Raw genomic sequence first — 13,758 nt, forward strand, 5'->3', positions numbered from 1 at the left:
AAGGAAAAAATGGTTTCTCTCCTGTGAGTATTATCATGTGTTTCTGTAAATGTCCTTGTTGGATAAAACTTTTACTACAAAAATCACTGCAGAATGTTTTTTTTCCCCGTGTGGGTTCTCATGTGTGTCTTCAGACACCCCTCTCTTGCAAAACGTCTTCTGCTAACATCACAACCAAATGGTTTCTCACCTGTGTGGCGTCTCTTATGTGCCGTTATATTTCCCTGCTGCTTAAAGCTATTACCACAAATGTCCGAAGCAAAGGCTCTTTCTCCTGGTTGGACCCTTAACTCAGAATCCAACAGCGGTTCTTGCCAGTCATCATAACTGACAGGATCCCAGTTCCTGGCAGGTTCACATACTCCACAGTCCTCTCCATCCATTGTTAAGCTGCTGGCTAGAGACTCTGTCTTTATGTTTTCCTGAGTCTGGCATTCATAAAGCTGTGAATACTTAGGTTTCTCTTCATCATCATTATACATTAATAATGTAAAATGTGAAGTTCCCTTCAAATAATGGAAGAATACAGGCCCAGAAAATGCAGTGATTTGTGTTGGATTCTCAAATATTGCTACTACTAATTTTAACATTTGCTTATATTGCAGCATTTAGTTATTGAATGATAAGTACTCCAGGGAATGGATCCACATGCGCAACGGGGGCATCCCAAAATTCCTGTTGAGGCCTGTTTTCAGACATGTACTTGAAATATAACAAAATATAGCAATTCAGTTTTCCTGATTTGTATGTTCAGCAGTGATTTTTTTAAAACTTCCATTTTAATCCTTTTTTAAAAACATCTTTGATTCCTCTGTGTAGAATTCCCTATGGGTTTTCAACCGTTCACACCTATGTCTGTCTCATGCTTTGGGAAGGGTCATTCCGGACCATTAACAGCCTTTGTGGGGCCAAATTGTCTCTCCTTCATTTAAGTATTCATCATCGCAGATGTAAATGCAAATCTTTGTTTGGCCAGATGTTTCAAACCTACTTTACAGCTTGTTGTATTCAGTGATCTTGTGGTGCGTTGTGTGAGTTGTGCCCTTAATGGTCCTGAACAAGTCCCTTTCCCAAACAGGAGTAACCAGTTGAAAACCCACAGGGAATTCTACACAGAGGAATGAAAGATGTTTATAAGAAGGATTAAAATTGGAGTTTAACAAAAAATGCAGCTGAACATACAGATCAGGAATTTATGAATGCCAAACTCAGGAAAACATAAAGACAGAGCCTCCAGCCAGCATCTCAGCAACACAGATAAAAACAGAAACTGATGGAGTGGACTGTGGAGGATGTGAACCTGTCAGGAACTGGAATCCAACAGTTTATGATGATAAATATTTATGATTAAGAACCATTGTCAGATTCTGAGTTAAGGGTCCACACAGGTGAGAAACGACTTGGTTGTAATATTTGTGGGAAAAGACTTGCACAACAGAAAAGTCTGAAGTCACACATGAGAACCCACACAGAAGAGAAACCATTTGGCTGTGACGTTTGTAGTAAAAGATTTACACAACAAGAAAATGTAAAGAAACACATGAGAACACACACAGGAGAAAAAACATTTGGCTGCAATGTTTGTGCTAATACATTTAAGCAGAAGGCAAATCTCATGTCACACATGAAAAGCCACACAGGAGAGAAACCATTTGGTTGTGATATTTGTGGGAACAGAATTAAACATAAGACAGCCTTTAACCGGCACATGAGAGACTAAACAGGAGATAAACCACTTAGTCGTGATGTGTGTGCAAATGTTTTTCACAACAAGGAAATGTCAAGTCACACATGCAAGTCCACACAGGAGAGAAACCATCTGAATTCTGACAGATGATAGGTAACTGTGATACTGACAGAGCTGGAAGTAGACATGAGGTATGTCGCAAAAGTTGAATGAGGATTTTTTTGAGTTGTAGGTTGTATGGTCATATTGGTAAACTGACTTCACTACCAGCATCACCAGACCTCGCCGCACATGTAGATGTGAAATTTGTTTGACTGAAGTTTAAAAAATGGCAGAGTAATCACAGTTTAAACTATGAGAGATGACACTGGAGGGCTCTCTCTGTGATTTCATGCAGATCTTTTCTTGAAATAGCATAGAAGGTAGTCACTGTTATGTTTTTATTATTTAGAGAAAGTAAAGAAAGCTACATCTGTAGTGGTATCTGTGGTCTTGAGACTGAATATGTTCATGCTTTTAAATATGTAAGCTTGACTTATTTAACAATAAAGATGAGTAAAAAGTTGCATATTGTTAACGTCATTCCTGTCCCACTACTGTTCCCCCTGTTTAAGGGCACAACTACAGGCCTGTGCACCAGAGCAAGTAAAAAAAGACATTCATGTCTGTAGTTGTAGTCAGTTCCTGTTTAGGCTTTAGCTGTATTGGGGAGGAATGTTGGATATATTTGAACATGGCCATTGAAAACAGCACAAGCTGTAAAGTAGATGTGAAACATCTGGCCAAACAAAGATTTGCATTTACACTTGTGATGATGAATACTTAATCGATGGACCGACAATATGGCCCCACAAAGGTTGTTAATGGTCCTGAATGAGTCATGCTAAACCACACCCAGACCCTTCCCAAAGCATTAGACAGACACTCAGGTGTAAACAGTTGAAAACCCACATGGAATTCTGCATAGAGGAATGAAACATGTCCTTGAAAAGGATTGAAATGGAAGTAAAAAAAAAAAACTTCTGAACATACAGATCAGTATATCTGAGTTGTTATGTTTTTACCATCAGCTTTCAATTTTCCTAGATAAAGAACTTAAAAAATCCCACCAATGCTTGTGCTGGGTTACTTTTATTATTTGATATATACATGTGGTTTTCTTTACTGTGTTAGGAGTGGTTATCATTCAATAACTAAATGCTACAATATAAACAAATGATAAAATTAGTATAAGTAATATTTCCGAAACTGACACAGACACATTGTCTGGTGTCATTTTACTCATCTGAGCATAAAATCCTTCAGATATTTAGCCATCACTATTTTAAGTAACAGGATACAGTTATTCAAAATATTGTCCTGAAAGTTAAAGCCAACCACATGTGGCCTCCAACACCTGGAACATGGCCATGGGCACTGCCCCCCTGGAGGACTAGCCTGGATTGGTCAGGCACACTTCCTCTTTTCCAGCTCTGTGTATAAAATGCAGTCAGTGCAGTAAATACAAATAGAATTTCCTTGGCTTTTTAACTTCAACCCTGAATCTTCCCTTGATGCCATTTCTTCTGCGCCTGACAAACATAGAGACTCAACTGGATCTCTCTTCAGTGTTGGACATCATTTAGCCAACTCACAAGACAAACAAGTAAAACTTTACCAGCTTCTACACTGATGGCCAATTATATCTCTATTTAGTCATTCCTTCATTTATTGTGTTTGTTTGTTGTATTCTGAGTTGCCTGTTTATTTGGCCTAATATATATATACAGTAAATGGCAATCATTTCTGCACATGAATGGAATTGCTCAGTGAAGTTTTGTTTTATTTCCATATTAACCAGATATTGAGGTAATTTTTCACCAAAGCATGTCCATACCTATGATTATTTATGATGCAATTCATCTCTAAAGCTAAATACTGCTCTCTAATTGGCATCAATGATGTGCCCCGTCACTGTATTTTCTGGGCTTGTATGCTTACATTTCCTTGAAGGGAACCTCACATATTACATTGTAAATGTATAATGTTTTTCATTAATTTCCTGTTTTTTTTTTTCATGAATGCTACAATCCATTGCAAGTCAGAAATTTTTTGGATGCGTTTTCCAGTCTTCCACTCTAAATGTCTGAAAAAATTTGATTTTGTTTTTCTTTAGTTTGGAGTACAATGGAATGCAGCATTGGTTCTTAGAAAATGATTACGATTAATTGGGATTTTTTTTCTGTGTCAGTGTCTGCTGACAGGAGCCAGGAGGAGTCAGAGTCCCCAAAAATAAAAGACGAACAGGAAAGAGAGCAGCTTACTGGGCTGGAGGAGGCTGCTATCACCAGGTTCCCATTCACTGCTGTCACTGTGATGACTGAAGATGAAGAAGAGAAACCTAAGCATTTACAGCTTTATGAATGCCAAACTCAGGAAAACATAAAGACAGAGCCTCCTGCTAACAGATTAGCAACACTCATAAAAACAGAAACTGGTGGAGAGGACTGTGGAGGATGTAAAACTGCAGGGAACCAGGATACACTCAGTTATGATGGTTGGCGAGAACCGTTGTTGGATTCTGAGTTGAGTGTCCAAAAAGAAGAGAGAGCCTTTGCTTCTGATATTTGTGGTGATAGCTTTAAACAGCAGGGAAGTCTCACGACACATATGAGACGCCACACAGGTGAGAAACCATTTGGTTGTGATGTTTGTAGTAAAAGATTTATCCAACAAGGACATTTAAAGATGCACATGAGAACACACACAGCAGAGAAACCATTTTTTTTTTCTATTTCAGTGTTCCCTGAGTGGAGCCAGGACAAGTCAGAGTCCCCACAAATAAAAGAGGAACAGGAGGAACAGCAGCTTAATGGGCTGCAGGAGGCTGACATGACCAGGTTCCCATTCACTGCTGTCACTATGATGACTGAAGATGAAGAAGAGAAACCAAAGTATTTACAGCTTTATGAATGCCAAACTCAAGAAAACATAAAGACAGAGTCTCCAGCCAGCAGCTTAGCAACACAGATTAAAACAGAAACTGATGGAAAGGACTGTGGAGGATGTGAACCTGTCAGGAAGCGGGATCCAGTCAGTTATAGTGATTGGCAAGAACCATTGTCAGATTCTGAGTTAAGGGTCCAAACAGGTGAGAAACCATTTGTTTGTGATATTTGTGGGAGAAGATTTGCACAACAGAAACATCTGAAGTCACACATTAGAACCCACACAGGAGAGAAACCATTTGATTGTGATGTTTGTGGAAAAAGTTTTGCAAGACTGGAAAGTCTGAAGACACATGTGAGAACCCATACAGGAGAGAAACCATTTGGCTGTGACCATTGTGGAAGAAGATTTGTGGAACCGAGGAGCCTGAAGAGACACGTGAGAACCCACACAGGAGAAAAACCATTTGGCTGTGATGTTTGTAGTAAAAGATTTATACAACAAGGACATTTAAAGTTACACATGATAACGCACAAAGGAGAGAAACCCTTTGGCTGTGACCATTGTGGAAGAAGATTTGTGGAACTGAGGAGCCTGAAGAGACACATGAGAACCCACACAGGAGAAAAACCATTTGGCTGTGATGTTTGTAGTAGAATATTTGCACAACAAGGAAGTTTAAAGATACACATGAGAACACACACGGGAGAGAAACCATTTGACTGCAATGCTTGTGAGAAAAGATTTAAACATAAGTCAGCTCTTAACAGACACATGAGAACCCACACAGGAGAGAAACCATTTGGTTGTGATTGTTGTGGTAAGAGATTTATCGAACAGGGAAATCTGAAGAAACACATGAAAGTCCATTCTGGATAGATACTTTTATGTTGGTTGAAATGTTTGTGGTAATACATTTAAGCAGAATGCATATCTTATGTCACACATGATAGTCCAACAAAGTAGAGAAACTATTCGGTTGTGATCTTGTGAGAAAATAATTAAACACAAGGTAGCTCTTAACAAACACATGAGAATCCACATAGGATGGACACCATTTAGTTTTGATTTTTTTTTTTTTTGTGGGAAAAAAATCCAAAAAACAGTGAGTCTTAAGAAACACATGAATGTGCATTCTAGATAGAAGTTTTTATGTTGCAACCAACAAACATGTACATTTGGTTTTATGGTTTCACTGCATCTAATTTTGTCTTACTCTTGTGTTTACTTTCCCAGAAACATAAGAAAACAACTCTTTAGAAGCCTATGTTGTCTTTTTGTGACATTGTCTCCATGTTGTCTATTCAGGTTAGAGTTCAAAATGTAGAGGGCTTGGAATGATGTGAAGATATTTATAGAAGAGGTATTTCCTGCAAGAATACAGTGTCACTTATGAAACTGAAATACTTTTAATTACTATTTTGATTTTTTTTTTTTTTTTTATCTGTCTGGCTTTATAAAAACTGAAGTGAATAGAATAGAATTCATGAATAGTTAATGACTTCTGGTCCTTAGTGGTGACTATGTTGCAGACAGTATGTGGTAGAAAAAAAGTAATCCATACAAAGGTGAAATATTAAATTTTGAAAAGTTTTTATTTTTCCTCACTACAGTTATTGGTTACTTTTATGGGATGCATTCCATAAGACAAAGAGAGAAACACAGATAGGTGATGTGGACCCATGTATGAGTGGGTGGAGTGTTCTTGATCTGTTGGATAATGCCTCGGGGCTCCAGTAGGAAGGATCGAGTGCTGTACAGACAACTCAGCACAGACAAATCAAGGCCAGAGCCACATGTAGATTTCCACGTTCCTCTCCCCCTACTATTCCCCCATTTCAGGTCACTTCTTCACATAGAGCATTGTCAACTTGAAAACACGTTTGCGATAGTTTTATAAATATATATGTTGTACTTGTTTATTGTTGAATATTTTTTGGCTAATTCAGATAATGTGTAAAGCTAGCACATGGAGAACGCATACCTGCATGTCTGTCCCCACCATTGAAGCTAGTCACTATTATGTTTTTAGTATTTTAAGCAAGTAAAGAAAGCTACATCTGTGTATCTGTGGTCTTGAGACTAAATGTTTCCGTGCTTGGAAATGTGTTAGCTTTGTTTGACTTTTTTCATAATAAAGATGAGTGAAAGGAAGAGCTGTGTATTGTTAACTTTATTCCTGTCTCATTACTGTCCCCCGTTAAAATGCACAATTACTGACCAGTGCCAGTGGCTTAAGTATCAGCGGTGCAACTGGTGCAGCTGCACCGGGGCCCAGACGCCATCAGGGGCCAATGAAGGAAGAAGAAGAAAAAAAAAACTGCTGTCCAGAATTGCCACAGGCCCGTTTTGTGAATGAAATAGGTGGGGGGCGGGTTGGTAAGGTAACACTGAGTGGCCTTGATGCCTGTCAGTCATGATTAGTCTCGTCTCGTCACCTCTCTGCTGTGTCTGCAGCTGAGCGCTGTGGGCCAGTCCGATGCATGTCTCTCTCCCTGGGCCAGGAAAGTTATCATACCGTAACATATCAAATAATAGCCGGGGCATTTATTTGTTTCAATAACTTAACAGACCAGGAGTTTATTTGGGACCAGGCAGCAATTTGGGACAGGCAATATGATTATGTTTGAATAATCCTTTCAACCACTATTTTTATTGAAGGCACATGCTTAGATTTCTATGTTTTCCTTCGCTCCGGTCTGGACCCTCATGTGTGACTTTAGATGTCCCTGATCTGAATATGTAATCTCGCAGAAGTCACAACCAAACGTTTTTTCTCCTGTGTGGATTCACGTGTGTAGTGAGACTTCCCTGCTGTGTAAATCTTTTACCACAAACTTCACAACCAAATGGTTTCCTCCCTGTGTGGACGAGCTGGTGTCTTTCAAGAATACTCTCACGACCAAATCTTGGCCCACAATTGGCACAGCTAAAAGGTTTCTCTCCTGTATGGATTGACATGTGGATGATCAGATATTTCTTTAAGATAAATCTTTTCCCACAGTCCCCACAGCCAAATGGTCTCGTTCCTGTGTGAACTCTCTTTTCCCAAAAATATCACACCCAAATGTTTCTTTTCCAGTGTTAACTTGTATCTGTATCTGCTCTATATGCAAATAAACCTGTACATCATTGGAACATACGTACAACATTTTATAAGCAAAGAGGGAGATATCTCCATGTTTAAAGTTTGCCGAATTAACACATAGGTCTAAATAGTAAGTAGCCTTTAACAAAGTTTGAGAGGTCTGGAGTCATGCTCAATCAATGGCTAATTCCTTAGACTTCCCACTAGTCAAGAAAACTGAGTTGACCTTTTATTAGTGAATCTTTAAGAAAACATTTGTCCAACTTCCTTTAACTTTGACCATACTTGTACAGTTCTATTGAGAAAGGACCTTTATAAACGATTTGTGATAAAGACACATAATGACACATTAAGCAACCAAAGAACAGTTCTGTTATATACTTTGAAACAAACACAAGAGAAAGACAATAAAAACTGCCTTTGTTCAAACCATCTGCCTCCTCAAGTGATTGTCAGTTTGATGAACAAAGTAACATAACTTACATTAGCTGGCTCACATTAACATTGCAAATATTAGCATTGTTTATGCTAACATGTCGCCAAACATAACTAATGTTATAATTGCTGACACTAGCTGATGCTTCCTTGCTGACATTTGGCACTACAGTAGGCTGGGCACTTACCATAAAACCCAATGATTTCACCACCACTTGATCGACATTGTTATACACAAATATTTTTAAATTATAAATACAATATCATAACAATGTTTTACAGGAAAATTATCCTTTCATTCTGCACCTTACTTTAAGTCCAGAGATGCAGCATTATGTAAAAAAAACAAGATTTGTTAACATTTTATCATCATGATCACTGCAGGAACATGGAACTTGTGTCTCCCCCTTGTGGCTGTCTGCCATAAAGTTTACATAGTTACTCGTGCAGTAACTGAAGAGAGGTCTCCAGTTCTAGAATTTGGATGAAACATGCAGCCACAGGTGTGGCAGTGCAGGTTGTACACTCAGAACCATTAAAAAACTCTGGTATACTGCAACTTATACCCTCGTCTGGAGGGTATAGGTTACATGAGCAATGTTTGAACTTGCATGACAATGGTTGATTGTAATTACAACAAAAATCTTTCATTTGAATGTATAAGTGCTACACTCAAGTTTTATTTCAACAAACCTTGGAACAGTGTCTAACCTGAGTGGACTTTCATGTGAGTGTTCAGACTTCTTTGTTCTGCATATTTCTTCCCACAAAAACCACATCCAAATGGTTTCTCTCCTGTGTGGACTCTCATGTGTGTCTTCACATTTCCCTGTTGCGTAAATCTTTTACCACAAACATCACAACCAAACGGTTTTTCTCCTGCATGGACTATCATGTGTCTCTTCAGAATTCCCTGTTGTATAAATCTTTTTCCACATTCATCACAGCCAAATGGTTTCTCTCCTGTGTGGACCCTCATGTGTGTTTTCAGTATCCCCTGTTCTGTAAATTTTCTCCCACAAACGCCGCAGCCAAATGGTCTTTCTCCTGTGTGCACTCGCATGTGTGACTTTAGATTTCTCTTTTGGCTAAATGTTTTCCCACAAACATCACAACTAAATGGTTTCTCTCCTGTGTGGATTTTCATGTGTGCCTCGAGATATTTTTTATCCGTAAATGAGTGCATACAGACTTCACAAACAAATGGTTTCTCCCCTGTGTGTAGTCTTGTGTGTGCCTTGAGACTTCCCTGTTTTGTAAATCTTTTACCACACACATCACAACCAAATGGTTTATCTACTGCATGGACAAGCATGTGACTCTCAAGGCTACGTTTAAAGCTAAATGTTATCCCGCACTCACGACAGTCAAACGTTTTCTCTCCTGTATTTAGTCTCATCTGTAAAACTACCTTTTTCTCAGCTCTACATTTCTTTTTAACCAAACAGCTGGAGGACCTTTTTCCCAAATGACACATCATGTGTCTCTGAAGAGGCCCCTTGTCATGAAATCCTTTACCACAATCAAAGCAACTTAAGGTTTTTTTTTCAGCATTACCTCCAACATCACACACATTCTTGTATTTCAGGGCATTAACCCTGGACTCAGCTGCCCTGGTTCCCTCCCTATCACTCTCTGTTTTGGGTTCAGTTTCTGATAAAGGTTCTTGCCAATCATAACTGAGTTCAGTCTCAGAACAGTCAGAAGTCTTTTCATCAGTATCTAGTTGTGGAAGATCATCTGGATCTTGGATTCTAATGGTTTCAGATCCTCCACAGTCCTCTCCATCAGTTTCTGTTTTTATCTGTGTTGTTGAGCTGCTGGCTTGAGGCTCTGCCTCTCCGTTGTCCTCAGGTTGTCTTTGATGAAACTGCGAAAAAGGTTTCTCTTCATCATCTTCACTCTTCACAGTGACTGTAGTGAATGGGAAGTTGGTGATATGAGTCTCCACCAGTTCATTCAGTTGCTGTCCCTCCTGTTCCTCTTTTATGTGTAGGGGGTCCTTCTGGTCCAGGCTGGGGCTCCACTCAAGGGAATCTTCTTCTTTAATCACCAACAGCTCATGGACACCATCATGGAGATCTGAAAAACATATCAAAAATGTTCGCAGACATTACAGGAGATGCCTGGGACTTAAATCCCAAGAAAAGTATTGTGTCGAATCGTAATCTCCTTTCTACCCACAAACTTTCCTACAGTAAAACTAATATACCGATTGGGGGCAATCAAAGACCACAAATTACCTCAACAAAAGTTTTTTTGCCTGTAAAAGAAATAGCTGGGAAATCTAGCCCACTATTGCAGTGGATACCAAGTCCACCACATGAAAAATAAGCATAGGACTACATGTCAGAAATGCTGATCTAAGTATACAATGACTCAAATACTGAAAACAGACAATATGTACATTTATTGCTGACAATTGCAGCTAGTAGAAACCTAACATTGCATTGCCCTAATTAAGCAGTGACATGCAGACTTGACTTGCATCCCTAGTTTTTTGCCCCGGGGTAAAAGATGGTATGAATGTCAAAACCTCAAAGACATTTTTGGTCATGGTCTTTCGATTGGAATTTATTATTTTTTTTGTAACTTTGTAACTTTTTAAAAGAAGTGCCCAGCTCCAGACCTGTTTTGTGAACTACAAAACTTCACCCAACTATCCATCAGCAGTTATGATGGAAACTTAGAGCTAAAGGTGAGAAGATAATGACTAACTTTTAATTTATTGGTGAACTTACCCTGTAAGAAACTTAATGCACAACTAATGCAACGAGCAGTGAAACAACCCCCTTTCCACAGGCAGAAAATAAGCAGTAATACATTACTTATTTGATTATTTATTTTAAAAGTATTGCATGTTCCTGATCAACTCCCCTACAGTGCTAATAGAAGATAGACTAGCTTTCCATATTCTGGACCAACACTGCATGTTCATGGACTTCTTACCTGGTTTGGATGATCCCGATTGAGTCTCAGAACATTTGAGGGGACGGACGGGTTCGGTGTTATTCGCGGTCCGGCCTGTGGTTTCTTCAGGAATGGCGCTGGAGAGCACGCTGTCATTAATGCTCCGTGCTCGTAAGTCCCGTATGGTTTCCTTCATACGCTTGTTCTCGGCGGTGACAGATGTTAGCTGGGCGCTGAGGGTGCTGACAGAGTCTTGCAGGGTTGTATTTTCCTCGGTGAGGGTTTCTGTCCGTGCCTGACTCTGTTCCAGACTTTGGCGCAGCGCCTTAAACTCCCCGCGCAGCACTTCAATGACAGTGAGTCCAGCTTCAAGCCCGGAGAGTTTTTTCTCCATTGAATTAAGTATGTCACCCACCTCCGTATCGCATGGCGGATTAGACGTGGATGGTGGTGTAGCTGAGCTGCAGGGTGAACCCAGTAAGAATGGGTCGTTGCTTGGAGAGGAGCTGTCTTTGCCCCTGCTCGTACAGACTGTGTTTTCCTTCTTCATGCTGCAGTTTCTGTTTAAACACTCGTCCATGTTTTGGTTCCAGATGATCCAGATCGTTTCTAGCCAGTCTGTAGTCCCGTTTAGATTGAAAGGAATCAAAACAGGAGATGATGAAAAATGTAAAACGCTTGTTTCTCTGAGGAGAGAAGTTGTTTGGCTAATGTTTAGCAGCACGGGGACGCCATTTTGGCTCTCGTACTGTCTCGCGAGAGTTGAGTTACAGACAGCGAAGTCACGCCACTTCCGGGATCCTATATTAGAAAAACTTTTTTCACCTAAAAATGTAAATGGTTAGGAGATAAATTATAAAGTCGATATTACTATTCAACTCACTGAACACAAAATATAACATAACATCAAATACATTAAATTACATTAGTACGCGTGTTTCAATTTGTATCCATGTCTTTCACATCAGTACAGAATAAATGTGGATGTTCACTGTGAAAAACACATGAAAAATAATTTCCATCTCTGACTTGAAAAAACAACAAACCCAGTGGAATTATCGGATTTTTTAACAGGGTAAATTCGATGTAAGCTCTTGAAGGGCACTGCTGTCATTTTGTTATCAATATAATATTTATTTAGAATACAGCAAGCCTTTCTCCACTGTCAACCACCCATGACAGACGACCAGAAGACTTTTTACTGCAGGAGAATCACAGACCAAAGCATTCAGCTTATTCTAGATATCATATCTCTAATACAGGTTAGTCAACAGCTAATAATGTCACTTTCTGTGAGATAAGAAATCACTTAAGACCTTTGACTGGAAGTTTGTTTAAAAGCAAAATTACAAAAAAGATATCAGTGCCACCAGTCACCTGTACTTCGCCAGCAACAAGTCTAGCCACAGTTTAGTGAGGTAGCTTATATAAGAGAGTGGCTCTACATAGTTTTAATTATGGTGTTCATTGAGTGTCAAATGAGATTTAGTCACTTAAATTACTGTTGGGTGTGTAGTCTTTCTAATGACTAATTACTAAGTATTAAACTCAAACAGCTCAAAGACTTTCTTGAGTTTAGTAATTATTTTTAAACTGACAAACATCGTATGTGACATTCAGTACATGGTGGTGGTCCTCTGGCAGGGAAGGGAATTTAATAGCTGAGGACCCTTTATTATATTTTCCCCTCTCAGGTGCACTGACCTGTTATCACCACTAAGGGTCAGTACCTCATAACACTCCATGTTACTACCTGCAGCAGATCACCTCCTAGATGTTTCAGACAGCTGGTGTAATTCATGTGAAGAGAGATGCAGTCATGAATGCTGCTTTGTTTGCCACGTTAAGTTTTGTTTATTTGGTTTAAACTCTGATAACAGAGGATGAGTTTAGCAAGATGCAAATGCGCAATAATCATGATCTAAAGACAAGCTGCAGCTGTTTTGTACAACATGTTTTTGAATAAGAGAAGGGCTGCAGGGTATTGAAAAAGAAACTGGTATATATTTTGGTTTTCTGCAATAATATTACGATATGAAACTAAACAAAAATTGACTTGAATGCTATTAATAGACTATGTGTGTGATGTCACAGTGGGTGGAAGTCAACATGGTTAAAATCACTGAGTGGCAGAAAAATGAGTTTGGCAAAAATTAATGACATTCATTAAGAGTTAGTGTTAGTGTTAATTCTAATTAAAATAAGTGTTAAATAGTTCTCTTTGTTCAGTAACCCATGTCTCTTCTGGTGTTTTCTGGTATCCCTGCCCACTGTCTGCTCAGGGAACAGGAAAATTATCCTGTTATTATGTTAATGCTTGGTTATCGACAACGCTGGAAAAGGAAAAATTACAAATTCCAGCGCTACCGGTGACGGCTCATACTACCAATCAGACCAAGCAATGGAAAATGTTTGAAGAGAAAAAAAGGAAAGGAGCTGAGAACGCGTGGTGATGTAAAGAGGAGGGCAGGAAGTTAGCTAAAACAATGATACTGCTTACAGCAGCTTTACGTTCCTCATTGTGGAGCAAAAACATTTTGATCAAGCTGAGTAAGTTTAAAAAGTGTCCAATCCCTCAGAATCATCCACTAGAAACTCTTTGTTTTGAACCTGCTTTCGTCAGAAATTTTTGCAACAGTTTGTTTATTCCTCACTGATAATCCGTAACTATTTAATCATGCATTTGTTAATATTCCAGTCTGAAAAATGG

At 39.1% G+C, this 13,758-nt stretch overlaps 2 protein-coding genes across 2 annotated transcripts; one reads left to right on the forward strand and one right to left on the reverse strand.

Annotated features, from left to right (window-relative positions):
• Positions 1-3,641: 3,641 nt before the first annotated feature.
• Positions 3,642-8,783, forward strand: LOC119009464 (zinc finger protein 84-like). Its single transcript, XM_037080762.1, has 2 exons — positions 3,642-4,352; positions 4,467-8,783. The coding sequence occupies exons 1-2, from the start codon at positions 3,881-3,883 to the stop codon at positions 5,492-5,494; spliced, it is 1,500 nt and encodes a 499-aa protein (XP_036936657.1). The 5' UTR covers positions 3,642-3,880; the 3' UTR covers positions 5,495-8,783.
• LOC119009463 (oocyte zinc finger protein XlCOF6-like) lies at positions 7,920-11,831 on the reverse strand. The gene is made up of 2 exons (XM_037080761.1): positions 11,088-11,831; positions 7,920-10,220 (listed from the first exon to the last, which is right to left on the reverse strand). Exons 1-2 carry the CDS (start codon positions 11,626-11,628, stop codon positions 8,845-8,847), a joined length of 1,917 nt encoding a protein of 638 aa, XP_036936656.1. The 5' UTR covers positions 11,629-11,831; the 3' UTR covers positions 7,920-8,844.
• Between the last annotated feature and the right edge of the window lie 1,927 nt (positions 11,832-13,758).

Source organism: Acanthopagrus latus, chromosome 20 (assembly GCF_904848185.1).
Source record: "Acanthopagrus latus isolate v.2019 chromosome 20, fAcaLat1.1, whole genome shotgun sequence".
In the NCBI taxonomy this organism is placed as follows: Eukaryota; Metazoa; Chordata; class Actinopteri; order Spariformes; family Sparidae; genus Acanthopagrus; species Acanthopagrus latus.

What these genes read in the sequence shown, in the direction of transcription:
- LOC119009464 (XM_037080762.1), top strand. Translation starts at nt 3,881, where the DNA reads ATGATTACGATTAATTGGGATTTTTTTTCTGTGTCAGTGTCTGCTGAC. An exon ending in ACATATGAGACGCCACACAG is followed by an intron (nt 4,353 to 4,466) that starts GTGAGAAACCAT and finishes TTTCTATTTCAG; the next exon opens with TGTTCCCTGAGTGGAGCCAG.
- LOC119009463 (XM_037080761.1), bottom strand. Translation starts at nt 11,628, where the DNA reads ATGGACGAGTGTTTAAACAGAAACTGCAGCATGAAGAAGGAAAACACA. An exon ending in ATCGGGATCATCCAAACCAG is followed by an intron (nt 10,221 to 11,087) that starts GTAAGAAGTCCA and finishes TATGTTTTTCAG; the next exon opens with ATCTCCATGATGGTGTCCAT.